The sequence below is a fragment of the Meriones unguiculatus genome, chromosome 19, assembly GCF_030254825.1.
Source record: "Meriones unguiculatus strain TT.TT164.6M chromosome 19, Bangor_MerUng_6.1, whole genome shotgun sequence".
NCBI classification, from domain to species: domain Eukaryota; kingdom Metazoa; phylum Chordata; class Mammalia; order Rodentia; family Muridae; genus Meriones; species Meriones unguiculatus.
The window spans coordinates 41,981,048-42,005,885 of NC_083366.1; the positions used below are offsets into that span (position 1 = coordinate 41,981,048).

At 43.5% G+C, this 24,838-nt stretch overlaps 1 protein-coding gene across 1 annotated transcript in view; it reads left to right on the forward strand.

Moving 5' to 3' along the window:
* The window catches only part of Dcdc2 (doublecortin domain containing 2), a 169,695-nt gene that overhangs the window by 59,976 nt on the left and 84,881 nt on the right, over positions 1–24,838 (forward strand). The window contains exons 7-8 of the mRNA XM_021641386.2: positions 1,938–1,992; positions 13,063–13,222. Coding sequence (XP_021497061.1) covers positions 1,938–1,992; positions 13,063–13,222 — 215 coding nt within the window. The remainder of the gene's footprint in view (positions 1–1,937; positions 1,993–13,062; positions 13,223–24,838) is intronic.

A 24,838-nucleotide genomic window follows, 5' to 3' on the forward strand; every position in this document is an offset into this window, starting at 1 on the left:
AATGAGGCTTCAGTTGGTTTGGATAGAAGTTTACAGTAGCTTACACTCATATTTATTTATTTAACTTTGAGACAGGGTCTCATAGCCCAAACTGGTCTCTAACTTGCTATGCAGCCTTGAACTCATGCTCTTTCTGCATCCACCTCTGGGGTGACAGACGTGTCCAGCCCCATCTGGTTTATATCCCTTTAAAAACCATAAAATATAAAAGCAATATAGTTGTACTTACACAAACAGGAGGCTGAGTGTCAGACTTCCCCGTGCGTGTTTAATTGTATGTGGGCACGTGGACATGTGCAGGTCAGAGGTTAACATCTGTCTTTCTTAGTTGTTCCCTGATTTATTCTCTGAGGCAAGGTCTCTTATTTGAACCCAGACATTGTTGATTCAGCTTAAGGCAGCTTGTCCCAGGGAACCCTTATCTATGCATCTTGAGCCCCGAGATTACAAAGCCACTTTCTGTGACTATCTGTATTTCTGTGGGTACGGAAGACTCGAATTCTAGTCTTCATGCTTCGAAAGTGCCTCATCCAACTGAGCCATCTCCTCAGCAAGGCTTGCACTTTAGTTACACATGATGAGCATGGATTTTTTTTTTTTTTCTTTTGGAGATGCACTTTGTGAGGGTGTCATGTGTGGCTTGGCATCTGTGCAGCAGAGCCTTGAGCCTTCAAAGTGGGTGCATCTCTGTTGCTCATACTGAGTTCAGGGCCTCTCGGCTCTTAGCATTGCCTTCTCGTGGCTCTCCTCTATAGTGGCAAAGCAGGATATCACCAGTGTGTTCTCCATTAGTTTGCCTCCTGTGAGGATGCGGGGGTTAGCTTAGGCTTCTGCGAGTAGCAGGATGACATTTTAGGGCTTTTGGGACTATTCAAGAGCCCAGGCCTTCATGAACCTAGAGTTCTTTGCTAGTAAACTGGTTGCTGATTACCCAACTCACAAAATCCAATTCTTTAACAACTGTTTAGCAACACTGGCCAGCCTGCTATGAGCACAGGCACACGGTGGTAAGGTAAAAACTGAGGCTCATTGGCTCGTCTCAAACGCATTAATAAGGTTTACCATTATATGTGTGTCCTATATTTTGGAGACAGATTTCAAGGTGGATTTTTGCCTGATGACACAGACATCTGAAACTTATGAAGAAGTTGTTTATGATGATGTGGATGTGATAACTGACCAGTTTAAAAACTCTCTAAATAGAAATACCAGCATCTTTCATTATTTTTCCATCACAAATGTGTATAGTAGACATTATTTTTAAAAGTCAGTATTATAATTATTAGTATTTATTTTATTTATTTTGGAGACAGGGTTTCTCTGTATAGCCTTGTGTCCTGGACACTCATTTTGCAGACCAGGCTGGCCTTGAACTCACAGAGATCTGCCTGCCTCTGCCTCCCTAAGTGATTATAGCATGCACCACTATGCCTGGCTAACTATTACTATTTTTGAAGCAAGGCAGAGTTGTCTTGTGTAACCTTGTTAGCCTTGAACTCTTGATACCTTAAACTCTAGTTCTTTAGGGCTAGGATTAATAGACAGTGCCACTATGTCCAACAGATTTATTACTTTTGACTTAATCGGGCATAGTTGTCACTTAGCTTAAGAAATACAAATAGAAGGGCATAGTTGTCACTTAGCTTAAGAAATACAAATACAAATTTAGCTTAAATCTACAAATAGAAAGTTTGGAAATTTGAATTAAAACTATTATAAAAAAAAACTTGTATTAAAAGTTTGTTTGTAAGCATCAAGCCAGGCCATATCCAGGAAACCATTAGAAATGATTTAGGATGGAATTTTGAGATTTTTATGGCACTAACCACAAGGGTCAGTGTGCAGGGACTTCTGGGTGATGATAACAGGTTAAAATGATTGTCATACATCATTTGTAACTAACATCCAGACATTCACATTGCAATTTGTCTCCACAGTCAGAAAGCCTCTTCACTACCTCCCATGGCTGGATCCAGGAAATCTAAAGGGAGCGTAAGTATCAGCTTTCCTCATTAGTGTTCTGTCTCTCTATAGAACCATCCTTTGGGTTTCAATTAAATCCAGAGGAGCAAATCTTAGCTACCTAGAGGCATATAAGCAACTATGTGAAATATTATGAAAGTTTCAATGTCACAACTGAAGTCCTAAACAAAAACTATGCTTTTGGAATATAGAATTTAAAACCTTTTCCTTGTGTGGGTATGGTGCAACTTGTGTTGTGGTTATAGGCTGAGTAGTAGTTCATAAAGCTCTGAGAACCTTGTGAGGTCACCAGAGGACTTAGGTAGTCCTGTTCCCTGTGTCTAACAAAGACTGAAAAGGAACTTTAGGTAAAAGATGGTGACCCCTGGTTGTAGTCCCCTGAAAACAACAAAACAAACAAGAATCATCCTAAATGCTTAGTTCCACCCCAGAAGCTTTCCCTGGTCATGCCTTCACTGTTACCTGAGAAAGGATTGATGATGTGCCTGTGATGTAAAAACTAGTTCCTCTGCTAACAGTTCAGTCGGTACCGCACCTCACCCGCTAACTTCCGGTCTGCAGCTCACTTCTAACCTCCTGTCTGCACTGAATCTTACCCCCTAACCTCCCATCTATGCTATGGCTTACCTCCTAACCTCCAGTCTGTCCTGTAGCTCACCCCTAACCTCCAGTCTGCACTGCAGCCCATCTCCTAACCCTGCCCTATCCCTAGCTCCACTGCGTTTTGGAATGCTGCTGTAGCAGGTCTTTCTGACCGAGGCCTCAGTGGCTTCAACAGGAGTGATCAGAACTGATCTAACATCCCTATCCTACTCCGGTTAGCTGAGTGGCATTTGTGCTCTCGTGTGTTGTAAGTGCTTGGTGAGCAGTGCTATTGCCTGCTAGTGGACATGTATTTCTCTTTCTCTACTATTTTAGTTCATGACATTCTTAAGAAAGACAATGTTGTGTTTGTACTGTTGAGCTTACACTCATTCATGGAGACTGTACTGTTTATGGCAAAGCTCTTGCCTCCCACACTCTGCACCCTCTGGGAGAAAGAAAGAAAACTGCCTGGGAGGTTACGAGCAGCCTGAAACCGAATACCCAGTACACAACAACCAAAAAACAGAGTCTGAACACTCCCCCTGAGTGCTAGTGCTGGTTCTAGTGGATTCAGTTGAGGAAAGGGGTTCCAAGAGTGGGGTTTGGGGAAAAGAGAATGGGTGTATGAAGATCCCATCCTGGTGGCCGGGCTTCAGTGCCCATCTAAGGCCCCGCTGTGCCAAGTCTCTTTAGGACCTAAATAGTGAAAAGCAAAATAAGACCCATGAATTTAGGTTCAGAAATTATATTTTCTCTTTTCCTTCTTCTCCTCCTTCCCTCTTTTCCTTCTCTCAAATTTGATCCTGAGGACATAATGCAGGTACCCTTGCTTTCTGTGTTTAAAATTAAACAAACAAATAAACTCCATAACAACAACAACAAAACAAACTAGAAAACATGAGGCGTAGAAGTAACGGGCTTCCTTCCACTGAGCAAATGGCAGAAGAGGGACAGTGCGCACCTGCTTGCTCTGAGCTATGGATTCCGACCCTTGTGCCCTGTGGTCAGAGAATCCTAAGGGCAGCTTTAACGGAGGCCCCCCACGCGTGGAAGGTGGTGTGCCTGAGGAGACAGTTTCCCTGTGACCGTTTGGCTAGCCGTACAATGACACTGTGTGGCACTGCTGGCACCCAGCACAGCTTGTCGTGACTGAGCCAGGCGTCAGGGATGCAGCGTGACGGAATGGGTGAGTATTAACCTGAAGAGGGCCATTCAGTCACAACCACAGGGGACGCAAGCATAGAGAATCTAGCCTCTCAGGGTGGAGGAGTGAGAATCTGCATGTCAGTAGTTGAAGAATATCAACGTGAAAGTAATAAAGGAAACCCACGCATTTAAGGGTTTGGAAATTCATTTATTAAGGTTTATTTTATTTTTAGGTGTCTGTACGTGCCTTTGTGGGGGGGTATGTGCACATGAGTGCAGGTACCTGCCAAAGCTAGACAGGGTGTCAGAGGCCCTGACACTGGAACTACAGGCAATTTTGACCTTCTTAATGTAGTTGTTAGGAACTGAACTTGTGTGCCCTGCAAGAATAGTAACCAAACTTAACCTCCAAACCATCTCTCCAGCCCTAAGAATTGTATTTTGTTCTCTTATTTTTCTTGAGCCTTGTGGCAGAATTCCATCTGCATACACACCATGCAAGTCTTTGCTCTTCATTCTCATAGCAGAAAAGACAAGCAGTGGTTAAACAGAGACCTGTTGTAACTGAATAACTGACCCAGGGTCACAGGGAAAGTTGGTAGCAAGACTAAGGTCAGAACCCAGCTCTTCACATTTGCAGCTAGTGTGCTTTGCTAGTATAAAATCTGAAAAGCTGAAATTTCCATTAAAGATGTAAGATGGTTCCTGCTCTAAAGCACTTGTTTTGGAACACCCATGTGGCTTCTTTCCTTGATCACTACTCAGGAAGAGTTCTGCGTCTGTTGTGAATACCTTGGATGATGATTGAGTATCCAGGTGTCTGACTGGGTACTGAGCCCTGGGGGGTGGGGGAGGCAGAAATGAGTAAAAAGACAGGCATCCCTTTGATGCTTGTGGGCTATGGCAGGAGACAACTGTTGGTCCAACAATTCATAAGTCAGCAGGTAACTACAGAGTATGATAAAAATGAAAGAAACTTCAGAACAATATGAGATGCAATAAAGAGAAAACCAGTTTAGATAGCTGTGCAGAGGCCCCACTGAAGAAGTGACTCAAAGAAAGATATAAGGCATATTCCCATTCCATAGAAAAAAGGCTAAAAATTGTTAAACATATCTCCGTGTTGTTAAAATGTAAAAGTTAAAATGACAGTTTGTCTCGCTTCTCATAGTGCTCCCACAGTGCTTTGTATATTCATCACTCGATTTGTCTGTCATGCATCCATCGACTCCACCAGCTGTCCACCCGTTCATCCCATCAGAAAGGATATCAGCCACACACCCTTCTCTACCCACCATCCACTGCACAGTAACCATCCACCAGGGCATGAGCCACCCAGTCACCTATTCTGTGAACCGTCCACCTACCCACTCCATCAACCATCCAACCATTCATCTCATTAGCCTTTCATCCTTCCACTTTGTCTGTTAACTACATGCTTCATCAGCTATATGTCCAGCTATACATCTGCGATACTTCTACCCTATCAGACATGCATCCTTCTACCCTGTTAGGGACCGCTTACCCATTTTATCAGCCATTCACCTATGCACTCTGCCAAACATCCCCTCATCCACTCCAACAGCCATTTGCCCATCCGTTCTATTATCCACTCCGTCACCTATCTCTATCTATATATCTTCTCTCTCAGCTACGCACTGCACTTACCCACTTTGTCATCCATCCATTCTATCGTTAATCCATCCTGTGATCTTTCCCATCATCCATCCATCCATCCATCCATCCATCCATCCATCCACCCACCCACCCACCCGTCTGTCTGCTCTGTTAGCCACCCATCGTTTTACTCTACAAGCTACCCATTCACCTATTCTATCACCTGCCAGTCCTTTCACTCTATCACCTCAGTCTATTCACCCATCAGCCACCCACTCAACACATCTTTGTTGATTGTTCACTCAGTGTCAGGAATGACTATACACGTTTATTGTTATACATGCAAAAAGACCAACCAGGATCTCACAGGGTATTCTTTCAAGTCCGTATGTTTGTGCCAGGGGAATGAAGATGTCTTGTAGCCAATCACGCAGGAAGAAGATGACAGAGAAGAATCTGAGGTCTAGGAACCAAGGTTATCCAGGCTGCTGGTAAACAGCTTAATAGGTGAGGGGAGGGAGAAGACCAGGGCAGTGGGCACTGAATAAAGCAGGAGGAGCAGGCAGGCCCAATCATATAGGTCAAGCAGGGCTTCCACCCAGGCCATCCTGGGATGCCGCTGAAGGGCTTAAAGGAAGAGTGCTAGCATTTGAGTTATGCCTTAAAGATAAAAATGAAAATTGTGGTACTTGTGTATGTGTATGTGTGGGTGTGTGCACATATGCAGGTGCCTGTGGAGGCCAGGAGGGAGTGCCAGACCCCCTGGAGCTGGAGTTACAGGCGGATCTAACATGAGCTGTCTAACATGGGTCCTAGCAACCCAGCTTGGGTCCTCTGTAAGATCCGTGGATCTCTTAACCACTGAGCCATCTCCCAGACATTGATTTCTAATTTTTAAAGCTCATTATTGCAGACACGGGTCTGGAAAAGAATAGAAGTAAGGGGCAGAGGGTGGTTGGAGTCCAAGCATGGGATGCAGGTAACTGGGCTCTGTGGCTGCAGGCTGAGGTAGGCTCTCCGTTAGAACTGTTTCGAGTGTGCTGCTGGTCAGTCTACTTGCCCAGCAGCTGTTTGTTAACTGCCTTCTTCCTTCCTGGGCACAGTTGCAGGATTTGGTTGTCTAGAGATTTCAAAGCCCTAACAGTGTATAGGTTACCATTCTAGTGCCCTAGAGAAGACCAGGCCTGGTGCCTTTGTTGTCAACTAGGGGAGACTGAAGGATAGTTGGTTAAAAACAAGTGGGGAGAAGGGAAGGGAAGGTTGCGCTGTTGCGTGGTTAGCATTCATCTGAGCAGAGAATAATGTGGAGCACAGTGCCTGGTGCACAGAGTTCTCATTCCACTCAGGGAGCGTGTGGATGCCTGCCAGTGAGCCGCTGACAGCACCCAATGCCAGTAAACTCAGTCACAAGCTTGGTTTTTAACAGAACAACTAACTTGCACCTTTTCTGTAATTAATAGGTTCCCTGGAGAATGCTGGGCTTGATAGATCATTAACTGTCTGGCCCCAGGGAGGGGTATAAGTGAGGGGACTGTGTGGGAGGGGCCGAGCCACATTAGCTGCCACTGTCAACCTCACTCAGCACTGATTTAAAGGGGACGCAGAACCACACTGCTAAGAATGTATGTCTCCCACATCGCTTTCCAGTAATTGTTTTATTGCACAAGGAAAAGTGGGAAGGAGGTGGGGCCAAGCAGGGGGCAGGGAGAAATAGGGCTTTAGGATACAAGCAGACTGAAAACAACTAGTAGAATTCATCGTACCAAAAGCTCTACCTGCGGAAATGTGGGAGAAATGTAGACGTTACTACGTTGAGAACAATCTTAGGCTGTCATTCTCTTCTTAAAGCCAAAAGAAAAGTGATTTATTTTGTAAAGAGAGCACCATACATGCCGGTTCATCACCTGCAATGTCACACCACAAAGGATCAGGGCGCCCTCTAGTGGAACGGAGGTGAAATGTCAGAAATGCTGAAAAGCGAATTGGCTTGTATTTGTCACTGTCTGGCCAGTGCATCCTATCAGTACTTTGGGGTAAAATATTAGGATCTCCAGGATTTTAACACAAGAACCAGTTGGCTACCATGACTTCATGAGTATCACGGAGTCACTGTCAGGCCAATTATAAACACATTAAAGTAAATTTTCCTATTCCCCAAGTTGTATTCTGGAAAACTGAGTACAGGCTAGGCAAAAGGTCAGCTCATACTTGCCATCGGTTGGTGTATGTGAGAGGAACATCAGTGGGATCATGGTGCAGTGTAGGAGCTCTTCAGCAAGGCAAACTCAAAATGACCCCAGACTTAGGGCCTACTTTTTTGGGTGTGTGTGTGTGTGTGCAAGTTTATGAGCATTGGAATTTTTTAGATCTTCTTGGAAACAGCCCAGGGAACTGTAGAAGTGAGATCCTCTTGCTCTCCACTGTCCACAGGTTCAGAGCCAAGTTTGATCTTCCTAGTTGATCTATCAGTGTACATGTGAGACACAGGCAAGCCAGTCACTGAAGGGGGAGCCTGTGAGGTACAGGCAGGCAAGTGTCTGAGGGGCGTCGATGTGAGGTGCTGGCAGGTCCGTGGCTGAAGTGGCTCCTGGGACTAAATTTTGCAAGGTACCCTATAAATTTTACCCACGTCCTAATTGTTCCACATAACCATAGCATGCTATGCCTGGGACGGCTCTCTTAGAGGAGCACAGGACATAGCGGGTGTTCCCAGTACCTCAGACACCAGTGGGTGAAGTACTTGCCTTGGAAACTTGATGACCCAAGTTTGGATCTTCAGCTTTAACATAAAAAAGGCATGGAGGCACGCTGTTATAATCCCAGTGGTGAGGAGATGGAGACAGGAGAATCTCAGGGGGTTTCTGGCCCGCTAGTCTAGCTAATTAGTGAGCTCTGAGATTCATGAGAGACCCTGTCTGAAACAGACAACAGCAACAAAAAAAGTGGAGAGGATAGACGACACCTGATGTCAACCTCTGGCCTCTAACTGTGCCCTCAGGGGTGCACCGCCCACCCCAGAAATAGAGAGGGGAGAGGGAGATGGGTGACGAGGGTTGGAGAGAAACAGGGCAGTAGAAATATCAGACCTGGAGAAAGTGAATTGTTTTCAGCAGACAGCACTTGAGACAGCACCTTCCTCCAAAGCAGGAAAGTGTGCCATGAATGCAGGCTGCACACAGAGGCACTGCTTTACCAAACACACCACAGCAGGGCTGGCAAAACCTGCCGACCGCTAACGGCAATGACTGCTGATGTCTGACCAGTGTTCCGTGTCACGGGTGGAGCAGGTGGTCCCGTCCTCCTTTCTTTCTCCCTCTTTAACTTCCATTTGATTTATTTTTAATATGTAAGTCATATGGCAAAGCATTAGCAATGCTTTCTTTTCTCTCATCTGAGTTTATATTTTACTTAAAAGGCGTCTGGATAGAAGTTCTTTCTGAATGGCTCAGGGCATGTGTGAACATCAGTTATCAACATCCCTTCCTTCTATGATTGTGTGAATCAACCAGTCTTTAACAATTATTTTAAAGATTATTTTGTTATTATTATTATTTTAATAATTTGTTCATATTAATCACAGGTTATTTACTTTGTATCCCAGCCCTTCTTCTTTCCCTCCCAATCCTCACCCTCCCTCCTTCATCTCCTCCCTGCCCCTTTCCAAGTCCACTGATAGGGGAGGTCCTCCTCCCCTTCCATCTGACCCTAGCTTATCAGGTATCTTCAGGACTGGCTGCAATGTCCTCCTCTGTGACCTAGCAAGGCTGATCCTCCATCGGGGAGGGGTGGGGAGGTCAAAGAGCCAGCCATTGAGTTCATGTCAGAAATAGTCCCTGTTTCCCTTACTAGGGAAACCCACTTGGATACTGAGCTACCATGGGCTACATCTGAGCAGAGGTTCTAGGTTATATCCATACATGGACCTTGGTTGGAGAAACAGTCTTAAGAAGACCCCGTGCCCTGATATATTTGGTCCTTGTGGAGCTCCTGTCCTCTCCAGGTCATACTAACTGCCCCTTCTTTCATATGATTCCCTGAACTCTGTCCAAGGTTTGGTTATGAGTCTCAGTATCTGCTTTGATACACTGCTAGGTAGAATCTTTCAGAGGCCCTCTCTTACTTCCAATGTCCATCCCATTTGTCTTTCTAAGTGAGGATTGATCATCTTACCCCAGGTCCTCTTTCTTGTTTATCTTCTTTAGGTGTACAGATTTTAGTATGTTTATCCTATCTTATAGGTCTAGTACCCACTTATAAGTGAATATATACCATGTGTGTCTTTCTGCTCCTGGAATACCTCACTCAGGATGATCTTTTCTAGATCCCACTATTTGCCTGCAAATTTCATGAATTCCTTGTTTTTAATTGCTGAGTAGTATTCCATTGTGTAAAAGTAGCACAATTTCTGTATCCATTTGTCAGTTGAGGGACATCTGGGTTGTTTCCAGATTCTGGTCATTACGAATAAAGCTGCTATGAACATGGTTGAGCAAATATCCTTGCTGTATACTTGAGCATCTTTTGGATATATGCCTACGAGTGGTATAGCTGGATCTTGAGGAATCACTATTCCTAATTGTCTGAGAAAGTGCCAGATTGATTTCCAAAGTGGTTGTACAAGTTTACATTCCCACCAGCAATGAAGGAGGGTTCCCCTTTCTCCACAACCTTTCCACCATGTGTTGTCACTTGAGGTTTTGATCTTAGCCATTCTGATGGGTGTAAGGTGAGATCTCAGGGTCGTTTTGATTTGCATCTCTCTGATGGCTAAGAATGTTGAGCATCTCTTTAAGTGTTTCTCTGCCATTCTATATTCTTCTATAGAGAATTATCTGTTTAGCTCTGTACCCCATTTTTTAAATTGGATTGCTTGATTTGTTGCCTTTTAACTTCTTTAGTTCTTTATATAGTCTGGATATCAGCCCTCTGTCACATATAGGGTTGGTGAAGATCCTTTCCCAGTCTGTAGGCTGTTATTTTGTTCTGACAACAGTGTCCTTTGCTTTACAGAAGCATTTCAGTTTCATGAGGTCCCATTTATTGATTGTTGTTCTTAGAGCCTGTGCTGTTGGTCTTCTGTTCAGGAAGTTGTCTCCTGTGCCAAGGAGTTCTAGGCTCTTCCCCACTTTTTCTTCTAACCAATTTAGTGTACCTGGTTTTATGTTGAGGTCTTTGATCCACTTGGACTTTAGTTTTGTGCAGAGTGAAAAATATGGATCTATTTTCATTTTTCTGCATGTGGACATCCAGTTGGACCAGCACCATTTGTTGAAGATGCTGTCTTTTTTCCATTGAATGGTTTTGGCTTCTTTATCAAAAATCAAGTATTCATAGGTGTGTGGGTTTATTTCTGGGTCTTCTATTTGGTTCCATTGATCCTATTTTATTATTTTTATCATGGGTGCATGCTCACGTTTGTGTGTGTGTGCACATATACATTTGGTGTATATATACATGTGTGCACATGTGTGTAGAGGTCAGTTGACATCAAGGTTCTGTTCTATGTCTCTTCAACTTAATATTTGAGATTAAAATATCAAAAACTGGTGATCACCATTTGGATAAAGAAATATTCACCATAATTGTTGAAAATACATGTGGATACAGGTTGATAGTATCTGTTTGCAGTTATGAGTGTTACTCTGGGCCAGAAAAGTAACGTCTTCCCTGTCAAACTCTGCTAAAGATTTCTCCAAAAAAGTCTTCACCATTCCTCTTCCATAGAACGTTTTCTATGCTGGTCAATAAATATACAGCAAAAGTCTTAATTAGGGACCGGCAACAGGGACAGATGCACAACCGACAGACAACAGATATGCCAAGACCACAAATCACATAGAAATAGCAGACAAAGGGAGAGAGCTGGAGAATTCATATTTGGGCTTGCTCCTGGTCTGACTATCCCAAGAAGTCTTTTCGTTTCTCAAGGTGACATAACACATTTACCCATTGAGCCATCTCCCATTCTTCAGCCCATTTTACTCAATGCTCCCTAAACCATCCCTCTCAGTGTCTCTTCTGGAAATGAGGTGAAAGCATTAACCTAGGCAATCTACAATGAAGTCCCCGATCTTACTTGTCCCACACTACTGCTGGTGAGTGAGGTTTTCCTGCAGAGTAGTAGCAACACTCTTGCTGGGATCCCAATTCTCTTACTGTCTGGGTTTTCTGTAGACTCCTTCCAAGTTTATCAGCATCCCCAAACCTTCTAGAAAGGCACTAGCTGTCTGTGAAGGGCTGCTGTTATCACACAAGGGTTTGCAGTGTTGATCTCAGGATGCGCTGACTGCACTGAACACAGACCACAGACTGGGTCTTGGCTAACGACTTTCAGAAACTCCGAGGCTCCTGTCATGCTGCCTGTCTTCCTGTCTTTCTTCTCCAGACAGTGACTGTACTGAAAAAAACAGAAATAAATCTCTGCTTGTAGATCATGCAGTAATTAAATGGAAACTGGATGTCTAAATTGCACTTGGAATGGGAAATTAAATTATGCAAAAATGTTATAGATTTGGACAAGTTTTCATACTGCTAATAAATCTATGCATAATTCATTTTCTTGTAGGCTGTGACAAAATGGCATAAATAACTTCATTTGTAAGATGGTGATTTTTTTTCTATTCTTAATTAGGTGATGGCTAAAACCATTTAAATGCTTTTGGGTGGCTGAATATATAAATGTTTAAAATGAGCAGTTATAATAGGCTTCCAGGCAGATTTGTTTATTTAATATTATTACATTTATTTTCAGATAGTAGCATAGTACAGATGTTGCAAAAAGATTGTACCAATATGGTCGAGTTATGTATGTATGTATGTATGTATGTATGTATGTATGTATTTATTTTTGCAATGCCTGAGATTGAATGCAGGGGCTTGCACATGCTAGGCAAGTGCTCTATCTGATATGACTTTATGTTTTTATATCTATATCTATATCTATATCCTCTGATCTTGGAGAAAACACCACACCCTTACTATCAGGCAATATTCTAGTCATGTTACACATGTTCCTCTTCATCCTGTGACAGTATAAAGGCAGGGGCATCAGCGTCAGCCATGTTCAGCTGATGAAGGAATTGTGTATGCTCATGCATGTGGTCATAGGTCAATGTCTATGTTCCTTGCGATACCTTCCACTTGCTCGTTTGTTTGTTTGTTTGTTTGTTTACAGTGCTTGCCCCACACCCCAGTGTGGATAGGCTGGCTAGATGGCCAAGAAGCTCTAGGGATCCCTCCCCAGTGCTGGGATTGCAAGTGTGACCTCCATGCTTGGCTTTTCCTGTTGGTTTTGGAATTTGAACTCTGGTTCTCCTGCTTGTATGGACCAGCACTTTACTGAATGAGCCATCTGTCTCCCCTGCCCAGGAGTGGCTTTGTTTTTATTTTTTTCTGTGTGTGCTGTGGTGATGGAATCTTGGCCTCACCAAGTGCTAAGCAAGCGCTGTGCCTTTGAGCTCCAGCCTCAGCTCCAAGGGAAGCAGTCTTGTGGCATGCCTGGCACCTCTGGAGGGCTTGCCAACTGTGGGTGAATGTTTTTAGCCTTCCTCCTCTGCCAGACCTTCCCCTGCCTCTAGGAAGGTGTGTTTGCAGTTAGAGTGAAACCAAGACCAAGAGCTGGAAATTAATGCAGGCCCTGTCCTTGGGATCACTAGCTAACCACATGCATGTACTGGAATACATTTGATAGTCCACTAGCCGATAGTAAGGATCTAATCTTTTGTCATTTAGGGAAATTATCGCCAATCTAAGTCAACCATCGGCTCCAGTGATAACTCATCTCCTCAGCCCCTGAAGAGGAAAGGGAAGAAAGACTCAAACTCAGAAAAACCCACAAAAGTGAAAGAAAGCATGAAGTCCAAGAGTTCCCAACAAGCAATCCTAAACAGTGGTGAGTTTGCTGTTATATAATCATGTTGTTATTTTTTTAAGGATGTGAATCCATTTTTAATTCTTAATTTAAAATTTTTTAAATTGTGTGTGTTTGTGTGCATGTACGTATGTATGTGTGTATGTATGTACATGTGAGTGTAGGAACCCGCGGAAGCTGGGAACCAAATGTGAATGCTTGGAACTGAATTCAGGTCCACTGGAAAAGTGGCAAGTAGTCTTAAACACCAAGCCTTCTCTCCAGCCTCTCAATTTTCATTCTTTACTTGATAATGTTCATTTCTCCAGGCTCACAGAGGATATTCCTTTTTGTCTTGTCATATGTGAGGTTGTTCAAAGAAGATTTTCACTGGGCAAGAAGCAACCGTTTCTTACACTGGTCTCCTACTTTAAGGCAGTCTTATTAGGACGAAAGGGAACATTGCCATCTTGTGCCCCTATTGACAGTGCTTGCTTGATGTTTTTGCACCCTGTTTTAGTCTGCTGACACTGGCCTCTGTGGGTTGAGGGTCTACAACTCTTGTCTGCACTCATGATTTGCTTGCATTCACATCTCACATTTTCTGAAAGATGTTCTGATATCCAAGTGAATACTAAACACACATAAACTTTACAAAAAGTAGCTAAAAGATAAATTTAAAAGGTTTTGAGCCAGCCATGGTAGTGCATGCCTGTAATCTCAGCACTTGGGAAGTGGAGGCAGGAGGATTAGTGAAGAGATTGAGGCCAGTCTATGTTATAAAGTGAGTTCCAGGCCCTCTGTATCTCAAAAAACAAAACAAAACAAAACAAAAAACAAAAGCATAAACAAGCAAAAACCCAACAAACAAAACACAAAGCAGAACATTGCAGTTCTCTGAGGTCCATTCACGTGAGACAAAGCTGTGCTCAAATCAGGACAAGTGTAATGATATGGTGAACTTTCACACTAGGTATTTTTGTTTGTTTGTTTTGGTGTTTGTTTGTTTGTTTGTTTGTGGAGAAGAGCTGTGTTTGGTTTTATTTCAAGTGTATTCTCAACAGAATGGGCTCATAGGAGTGGAGAGAGATACTTGGCTCAGGCAATAGCTGGCTGGAAACAGAAAATGGAGTAACTGCTTTACCTCCCCTACCCATGGTCCATCCACACAAGACATGTGTGAAATGATCTGGGTGAAGACAGATGGGAGAAGGTTGTAAGTCATCAACAGAGTCCAGCCATCTGCCATGAAGAATCATGTGGGATGAAGGGCATGCAGTCACGCAGGGCACGAGTTTAGAGAGCTTAGAGGATGCCACACAGATGCCTAAAGAATCAGACAAAGACAAGTGATCCGAGATCAAAGAGCCCCCTCCCTCCTCCCCTCCCAATCCCAGCCTCCTTCCCCCTTCTCCTCCCATTCCCCTCTCCAAGTCCACTGACAGGGGAGGTCTTTCTCCCCTTCCATCTGACCCTAGCCTATCAGGTCTCATCAGGACTGTCTGCATTGTTTTCCTCTGTGGTTTGGTAAGGCTGCCTGCCCCCTCAGGAGGAGGTGATCAAAGAGCCAGCCACTGAGTTCATGTCAGAGACAGCCCCTATTCCCCTTACTAGGGAGCCCATTTGGAGACTGAGCTGCCATGGGCTACATCTGTGTAGGAGTTCTAGGTTACTTTCATGCATGGTCCTTGGTTGGAGTATCAGTCTCAGAAAAGATATCTGTGCCAAGATTTTTTGGTTTTGTTGCTCTCTTTGTGGAGTTCCAGTCCCCTCCAGGTCTTTCTATCTCCTCCTTCTTTCCTTAGATTCCCTGCACTCTGCCCAAAGTTTGGCTATGAGTCTCAGCATCTGCTTTGATACCCTGCTAGGTGGAGTATTTCAGAGGCCCACTGTAGTAGGCTCCTGTTTTGTTCCTTGTTTTTACCCTCTTCTGATGTCTCTCCCATTTGCCTTTCTGAATGAGGATTTGCCTTTCTGAATGAGGATTCTGAATGAGGACTCAGGGACCCTCTTCTTGCTTAGCTTCTTTAGTATGGTTATCCTACATTATGTCTAATATCCACTTATAAGTGAGTATATACCATGTGCATCTTTCTGCTTCAGGGATACCTCACTCATCCTGTGCAGGCTGGAGAACACAAGACTGGGTCAGCATTCCTTTCATTGGGAAGCAGATTATTGCCAAAATGAACTATTAGAATCTTGTCTTTTGCGGAAATTCACAAGGAGTCTTCAATAATATTTTTATCTTTGGGCATGAAAGTAGCAACCATTTCTAACACTGAAGCACGCAAATTTTAAGATGTGATGAGAAAAGGTGGACCCCTTCAGTGGTCCATGCCTGGCCTTGAGAGAGTGTGAAGTCGTTTCAGATAGCTTCCATCCTAAGCAGGTAGTTTTCAAGTTAGCTTTGTAAACGCCTGGGACACAGGTTCTCAAATAGCTCTAGCTCACTATTCCCTGCAAAACTGTGAGGCCCTTTCAAATAAAGTTCTCGGGGTACGATTTTCCCCTTCCATACAAGGGCCATGCTACCAGATTAGAAGACTTGCTGAAGAGCTGAGGTGAGACATTTATATATTTTTTTCCACAATAGAAAGATTATATGGTGCCCCCAAATAAATCCTGACATCCAAAAACATTTATTTTCCATGAAAGATGAAAGAAAAGGTATAGTTCTATAGTTGAAGTGGCCACTTGTTAAATTTAAGTGTATTAGTTCATATCTGCATGATTGAAATCCAAGCAACTTCTTGAATTCCCTCCCCAATGTCCTTTGCTATAAGACGTTTCCATATTATAATGTCACATGTGTCTTTCCCCCAGTTCAGCCTTTGTATTCATTTATAATCAAAGCTTCTTTTTACTTTAATGCCATCATTTCTAGTAAATGGATCCAAGTGTGTGCTTCTTGATGCTCAGGTCTCTAGAGGGCTCAAGCAAAAGGAATAGAGATCACAAGCAAAAAGAATGTGTAGGATGCGGGGAATCAAGATAATTAATAAAAATGCACAGGGGCTGCTTTTAGAGACAAACCTTGTCTTTTCTAATGTATATATTATTGAGGAAACTATTTGCTATTTCAAAGCCTTACATTTTAGAGTTAGAGTGAAGATGTATGCACACAATGGTTAGCTTGTTTGGTCATCATGTGCATCCCCTAGCAAGGGGAGCGGTGAGGTGAGGGCTGTCTCTGACAAGGACTCTCTTGCATGCTTTTAGATCACCTACCCTTGGCAGGGCTGCCTGGCCAGGCCACTGTGGTAGAGAATGCACTCAGCCCTGATACCACTTGATGTGCTGGGAGGGATAGGTGTGTGTGTGGGCTCCCCTTTTCTGAAGATGTGGGGAGGGGGATGTGGGGAAGAGGGAAGGGGGTGGGACCAGGAGGAGATGACGATTACGGTGTTAAGTGAATAAATAAACTTTAAAAATTAATAAAAATGAAAAAAGATTACTATCTTAAATTATGTACAAATATTTAATCCAGTGTTGTGTACCTATACACTGTTTTTATTATGACATTTTAAAAAATGATTATGATTTTAGTCACACGTTTTGCTTTCGTAAAAACTCTGATGTTTACTGATGATATTCAGCAATCAAGTAAAGGCTCCTTGAACCAGCAATGCTGCCTTCTGACTGTAGATGGCAACGTAGCTCTAATTTTGTTTTCATTTTCTTTCTTTTTTCCTGTTTCTCTGTTTCTCTCTGTAACAGTAAAGCTTAATAATTCAGACAGAGCAGTGACATATTTCTTCAGGGAAACAAATCCCATTTTCTTTTGTAGCCAAGATGCAAAGTAAGATTGGTGAGTGATTGATGAAGGTGGGTAGGCAGCGTGCTTCCGTGCTGCCTGTGAGATCAGCCTTAATGGCTGCACAGTGGTTCCCTTTTCCTCGTGTTCCGCTGCCTGGAGAGATGTTTAGAGGTGTTAACTAGCTACACTCTCAACTGTGAGCTAAAACATGATGATGATTATTTTGAAACAGCATTTGGATGCCTGGTTATATCCATTGCTATTATTAATATTGGATAACTGAAAAAAAATACAGAAAATCTGGGAGTTTAGGTAGAAATATCAGAAAGACCATGAAGAAAAGAGCCTACATTGTCACTACTTACATTACGCTGATAACAAAAAGCACTTTTAAAAGCAAAGTATTAATGTGACACAAAAGGCAGAGGTTGTCTTCTTTCGGAGGATTGTGGTTCTCTAGCGCACATGTATGTGTTTTGTTCCTGGAAGGGGACACCTGTGTATTTAGACTCCCAACGAGAGCAGGTGCAGCACTGGCAGAGGACGCCCGAATGTTACAGCCTTGCTGTCTGACTGCCCTTGAGCAGCCATGTTCTTCCAAATAACTACCGCCTGCACAGTTTGCCTGTGTCATCCCAAGCATGAAGCACGGCAATAATTCATCCTCAAAACCACATCACATGGGCCAGGACCTGAGTGTCCTTGACTCAGTCATGAACCAGCTTAGGCACCTGCATGGTTCTCTGTCACAAGAAACTGGGGATAAACCCTGAGGCACATTTGGAAAACATGCTGTCTAGACTCCTAACCTGGAAGGGGCATTGTGGATCAGAAGGTACACACTGGAGGGTGCCAAACTGATGTGGTGATGTTTCATAAGCTGAAGCAGTAAGATTTGCTGGTAACTCTTGCTACCCTATTCATCTGATGAATTAGAGACACATGTTTTCTGTATCTCTATTGATCATTGTCACATAACAATGCTGTTGTGGACTTCTTAAAAGACTGGGTACTAACTTATCCCACCCCTCATAGGATCAACAGATCGTACAAGAATATGCTACCATAGTGAGAGGCTGCTAATTTCTTGTGTGCTTAATTATATAATTCAACTTCCCTTAACAAAATTAGTTCTAGAGTATGTACTTTGTTATTTACCTTAATGATGAAATACTGAAAAATTGAAAGCTGGATGGATATAAATAAGGAATATAGCAGTAGTCATTTTTTTTTTTTTTTAATTCTGGGTATAGAATCCAAGGTCTTAGAATCCAAGCCACACCTCAGCCTTCAGTAGTATGTGCGTGTATGTATGTATGTATGTATGTACAATGGATGTGTGCTGGGTACCACTGGAGGATAGAAAAGGTCATTGGATCTTCAGGAACTTTAGGGACAGTTGTGAGCCACTTTTTATGCTAGGACCTGAACCTGGTCTCATGAAAGAGCAGCCAGTGCTCTTAATTGCTGAGCCACCTGGGCTTATTTTGCATATACAGTTTGAAGGCAGTTTGAGTCCACTATGGCAGGGGAGGGATAGCAGCAGGAACTTGAGGAATGTATTAGGGTTCTCTAGGAGGAGCAGGACTGACAGAATGAATCTCTCGATGTATACATACATATATACACATAGGGTTTTTTTTCTTTTCTTCTTATTTATGCTTCCCTCATACAATACATCCTGACCACAGCCTCCTCTCCCTCCACTTCTCCTGGCCCCACCTCTTCTCTTCCCCATCTACTGCTCCTCTCTTTTCTTCAGAAAATAGCAGGCTTTCCAGGGATGTCAGCTGGAAACAGAATAACAAAGATGCACGAAGACTAGGCACAAACCCTCATGTCAAGGCTGGATGAGACAATCCAGTGGAGAAAAAGGGTCCCAAGAGTAGGCAAAAGAGTCAGACACCCCCATGCCTACTGTTAGGAGTCCCACACAACACCCCCACCCAAACAACATGTATGCAGAGAGCCTAGCATACAGATCCATGCAGTCTCCATGATTATTGCTTCAATGTCTGTGCACCCCATGAGCCCTGCTTAGTTGATTCTGTGGGCTGTGTTCTCCTGGTGTCACTGACCTCTTTGCTTCCTTCACTACTTCCTCACCCTCTTCCATAGGGTTTCCTGAGCTCCACTTAATGTGTGAGGGTGGGTTTTTGCATCTGCTTCCACCAGCTGCTCAAGGAAGCCTCTCTGATGACGATTGGGCTAGGCGCCAATCTACATAGGGATTTTCAAACCTTTGGAAGGCTATATTTCAAGGATTCATTTTAAGTAGGTATATTGGGACTCAGATTATATTGTATATGTGTATTTCTTGTAGACCTCAATGTGATGTATCATTCAACTTAGCAATTGTGTTGTACAGGTGGCATGTGAGGTACCAACAATTGCAAGGATGTTTCCAGCGGAAAATGAAGAAGGAATTCCATCCCAGAAAGCCAAGAACTTATTCTATACTATTCTATGTAGATAAAGAACCGCCCCAGGCCAATTTACTGGTTTGGGCTTGGTAGGAGTCCAAGGTGGGGACAGAGGTTCTTTCTTTAGCATGCTCTGCTGTGGGAGGAGTGTGTTCAAGCTGCCTCTTCCTCACATCACCTGGCTCCTGGGTTCGGCTTGCACTATTCTCAGTTCTTGTCCATTACTTCTAAGTAGAACCGTTTTCTTTTTATTACCAAGGGCTCCAGCAATTCCAAAACATTGTCCTCACTCAACATCATGTCTGAGCCTCTTGCAGCTTCCTATGCTGAAGCAGAGAAGTCTGTAAGGCACACTAAAGCTGGGGCGAGATGTTTCAGGAAGAACTACAATTGTGTCACCCCAGGACTTCCACTTGGGGATCTGAGGTCTAGACTGGGCTTGGCTCTTCTGGTGTCATGAAAGATTTTTAGGCCGATGCACTTCATCGGGGATGACAAAGGTGCAGGAGGAGAAGCAGCTGGGATTTATTATCATTATCCCTCCCCATGCTCTCTTTTCTTCTTTCAGGCCTGGGGTGGAATACAATCAGGATGGGGCTTGGGCCACTACTGGATCACTGACTCCTTGCCCACCCGTCACAGATGAAGGGCACAGACAGGCATTCACTGGCAGATAATGCAGAGTAGCTATTCGTTGAGAGAGTGTGCATGTATGCATGTGGTCCATAAGGCCTGTGTTGCAATCATTGAAATTAAGTGCTACAACTGTTACGATAACCACGTCTGGCAACAAGTCAGTGCTAGACACTGATCTGATATTTTACAAGCTTTGCTTTCAAATTCTCAGCCTGACCTAAATGACATTTCCCTAGCTTGGCAAATGGCCTGGAAATGGGGAAGGAGAAGAGGCAGTTTACCCAGAGTCCAAAGGCATGACAATAGCCAATGCTTCGGCAGTGCACCTTGGGAGGGCTGGGAGACACTATTCGTTTATGCTGTGACCTCTCTTCCTTTAGGGCTAAGAGTGTTGATGTCTCACATTCTGGAGAGTTCTCATTGTTTCACTCATGACTTCCAGTATTTCTTCTTCCCATTGTGGCTCGGGTGAATTGGTTTCGGTCCCTTTTCTTCTTTGGCAACCTGATGTACAGTGGGTCTTCTCTGTTCTCACACAGGCCAGCCAGGGACAGAGTCCATCTTCAGCATTTAGGGAACACTGGAATAGATGACTGTCTGTGCAGCTGACCTCTAGTTTACTCCTCAGGTGACCAGACTTATTTACTTTTTTTTTTTAAGAGAGAGAGAGTATGTGTCATTGTGTAGCCCATGTTACCCTAGAACTTTTTCTATAATCCTGGCTGACCTTTAACTTGGGCTAACCCTCTTGTCTCAGTGCTGCTGTTACAGGCATGAGCTACCACCCCAAGCCGTCCTTATTTATTCATTAGGCAGTTGTCTGAATACCCCAGATCTCACACACTTGAGGAGCCCCCCTCCATGTCCTTAGAGGAGCCCTCTTTCTAAGAGCTACTTCATTTATAAGCCTCCCTGAGTGCCTGCTGGGCACCACATGCTGAGCTAACCCTCAGGTTAGCTGTGTTTTCGTTCCTTCATCCCAATTGCTATGAATTTATTATTTTACTCCCAGTGGTCATAATTCTGTTTTTATGGAGAAGATTTTTTGGTGAAGTAGAACCAATTTCTCTTTTTCATTTCAGTGGTCAATTTTTCTCCCACCATCTATCAATGCCAAAACATGTTTTGCCATGTAAATGTTGACATTTTTCATTGTTGGTATGAGATATTTTTCTTGGGCCTTTATGTCTATCCTCTGTGTCTAAAGATTAGAAGCTCTCTGAGAACAACGAAGGCCTTCCCTCCCAGTGTACATTTATGGTGGCATGGGGAGAATCAGCACTGCTAGTTGCTACTATAAGACAGAATAGGGATATTTTTTCCAACGCACAATGTGTTAGGTCTTTTCTGTAGACCGTGGCCTACTTTATATCTGACTCTATTTTTGTTCTTCCTCGCTGCCCTAGTTGTTTTTAGCCCAAGATAGAACCTTTATTGGAGACCAGCATGCCTTGTGCTATCACAGAGGGGAGAAAGAGAAAGAGAAAAATATCTACAAAGAACTTCTGAGCATCCTAAATTTAGAGGGTTTCTACTTATTTTTAATCTATACAATTGGATGATAAGTCAAAATTGGTCTGATTTCACTCCTTTAAAAATGCCATCATAACAGCCACTTCTCACGTTGAGACAGGTGCCCTCAGTTTACAGCTTCATACCTCTCTGTAGCTGGGTCCTCATAGGCACCACTTTGCTTAACAGTAAGGAAGCCACACAAGAGAAATCATTTTTCAAAGGGGTTGGTGCCTCAATAAAGAAACAAGGTGCTTCTACATAAATCCTGAGGACAGGTCCTGAGGCTGCACCTCATCAGGCTGGTGACTGACTGACATCACCCCAGCCCACTGTGCAGAGTGAATGGACAGGTCCGAAGAGGAAGCTATTAACCAAGTCATTTCCTAAAATGGAGTTCGTGAAGGAGACTTTGAAAGACTTTTGATAGATGTTTCTAACAATAAGAGTTTGATGCTCAAAGACTATAAATTTGGGAAATGGATTGTTCAAGATTAAGGCACATTTCCTGCTGAAAGATTTTGAAATCTTTGCAGGTGTGCATACTCCTGTGTGCATAGTATGTACGTCTGTGTGTGCATGAAATATGCATGTGTGTATGTATGCATGTGTACACTCGGGGCACATGCATGCAGGGGCTACAGAAGATATCGGGAGTCTTGCTCTTTCACCCTCTGCCTTTTTTCCTGGAGACAGAATCTCTCAGTGAACGTGGGGCTGGGTTGCTGGCCAACATACCCTGCAATCCTCCTTAGCTGGTGTCTCACAGTGCTGGGGTTGTGGGCCTGCCCACGGCTACACCTGAGTTTCTATGTGTGTTCTGGGGATCAGAACTAAGGTCTTCACGCCTGTGCAGCAAAGCATCTTGCCTTCTGAGCTTCTTCTCCAGCCATCTTTCAGAGCCTTCACGATATAAATGTTCCATGCTTGCTCTCTTTCTCCCTTTCTTCATTTCATTCTTCTTTCTTTCTCTACCCCTTCTTTCTCCCTTCTTATTCGTTTTTCTCTCTCTTTTCTTTCCTCCCTCCTTCTCCCACCCACTCTTTCTTCTTTTTGAGGAAGGCTTTTAGCACACAGTGCAGGCTGACCTCAAACTCACCATCCTCCAGGCTCAGCCTCCTCCATTTTGCTCTGTGCTTCCCCCCCCCCCCCCATGGGTCCTGGTTACTGAAGACCAACTGGGGAAGAAGCAAGGGCCCCACACAGGTGTTGAGGCAGAGGGGCATCCAATAGCAACTCTTGTTATGCAATTCTGGTGAGCAGAGCTAGCATTCTGGCTACCATTTTCTGGGTGTGTATATGCCAGGGTCATACAGAGCATGTCAGGTGTGCAGTCTCATTAATGCTCACAGCTGCTGTGTGAGGCAGATGTCCTCACTGTTGCCATTACCCCATCTTATTGACGAAGAAGCTAAAGTGCTGAAGCGTTACAATGCTTGCTTGTGACTCCCCAGCGCTGCTCACTGTCAAGGCTGTCATTTAGGACACAGGGCTGTGCCCTGCTGCCCCACAGATCATTATGTAGTTCATTAATTCACAATGGCATGTACACACGGGGACCAGTAATGGTGTTTATTAATGACAGAAAAATAAAGTTAAAAAAAAAGGCGGTATGTATTTGACAGCCCTTATGTTCTTTACAAATTGAAGAATTGTAACGCCAGGCCAGGCTGCTGTTTACTTTGTCCTCTGCTTCATTAAATTTGTGTTCCCTTAGTGATGATAAAGACATTCAGTGGGGGTTCACAGCAGGGAAAATGCATGTTAGCCATACTGAAGGAGGCAATGCATGTGAGATTAAGATGAAAACTTGCTGTGTACCTGCCTTAGTGTGTGTGTAAGTGAAGGAAGGTTCTTTCCTTTCACTGTGGGTCCCAGGATTGAAGCATCTCACTGCCGCCCCATTAATCTCTTATTTATTTATTTATTTATTTATTTATTTATTTATTTAATTTATTTATAAGATAGGTTTTCTCTGTGTAGCCGTGGCTGTCCTGGACTCACTTTGTAGACCAGGCTGGCCTTGAACTCACAGAGATCTGCCTGCCTCTGCTTCCCAAGTGCTGAGATTACAGGTATGCATCACCACTGCCTGGCTGATAATTTTCTCCTGTCTACTTTGTATATATATTTTCTGCTGGAATTTCAGCTGAGAAGCAAACATTTTGGGCTGTTTAATTTTCATCCTTTGTTCCCCCTTTCTAATCTTCTGTCTCTTGTCTTTTTCCTCTAATTTCTAGAAAATATCTTGAGCTTTATCTCCCAATTCTTTTTAAAAAAATAATTTATTTTTATTTTATGTACATTGGTGTTTTGGCTGCATATGTCTGTGTGAGGGTGTCGGATCTTTAGAACAGAAATCGCAGACAGTTTTGAGCTGCCATGTTAGTTGCTGGGAATTGAACCCACATCCTCCGGAAGACCAGCCAGTGCTCTTAACCACTGAGCCACTTCTCCAGCCCCTGTCTCCCACTTCTTCTGTCAATCTTTTCTCTACCCTGTTTTTAGTTCCCTAACTGGTATTTGTATTCTTAGAATTAAAAAAGCAAAGCTAACATTCTATTCTATTCTTTTCTATCCCACCTTTATTTATTTACTTTTCATTAGTTTAAATCCAAGAGAGGTTCAGTATTTCACAGGTTCTGTGTCCATTGGCCTTTGCAGAGGTTGCATTGGGATGTAGCATGAACTGTGCCACAGTTTCCATGCTCTCAAGGTATCTTTCCTCAGATGACTCTGGTTTTGTTCTGTTTACCTCCAGGAGTCACTGTTGTTTTCTGTTTATACACATAAACACATCTCTTGCCTGAGTAGAATTCAGTTTCATCTCTGGCATAAATACCTTAAATTTTAAGAAGAGCTGTGTGCTCTTTGGTTCTGGAGACCTCGCTTATAGCCAGCAAAAATGGCCTTGCACCGCAGCCTTCCAGACACACTTGCCTTTTAGAAGATGGTGGAAGGAAGAGCGCAAGGCCTGCTGTACCTCAGGTTCTGTTCATATGAAAGAAACAACACTTTCCTTTACCTTGCTCAGTTTATTAGCTTATATTTTTAAAGTCTGTTTGTGTTCCCAGAACTGCAGAGATTCCTCTGAATTCTCCTCGTTCTGTGGGTACCTCCCTGTTTGTATGTATGCATGTGTATTGTGTGTGTTTGCATGTGTGTTTGTGTATGTGTGCGAGTGCATAATGTGTGTGTACTGTGTGATGTGTGTATAATGTGTAATGTGTGTGTGTGATGTGTGTGTTAGCCCCAGTTATGACAGATGCTTTACCCAAACCCTGCTCACATCCCAGTGAGTCCCTATAGGTCTGCTCAGATGTCTTG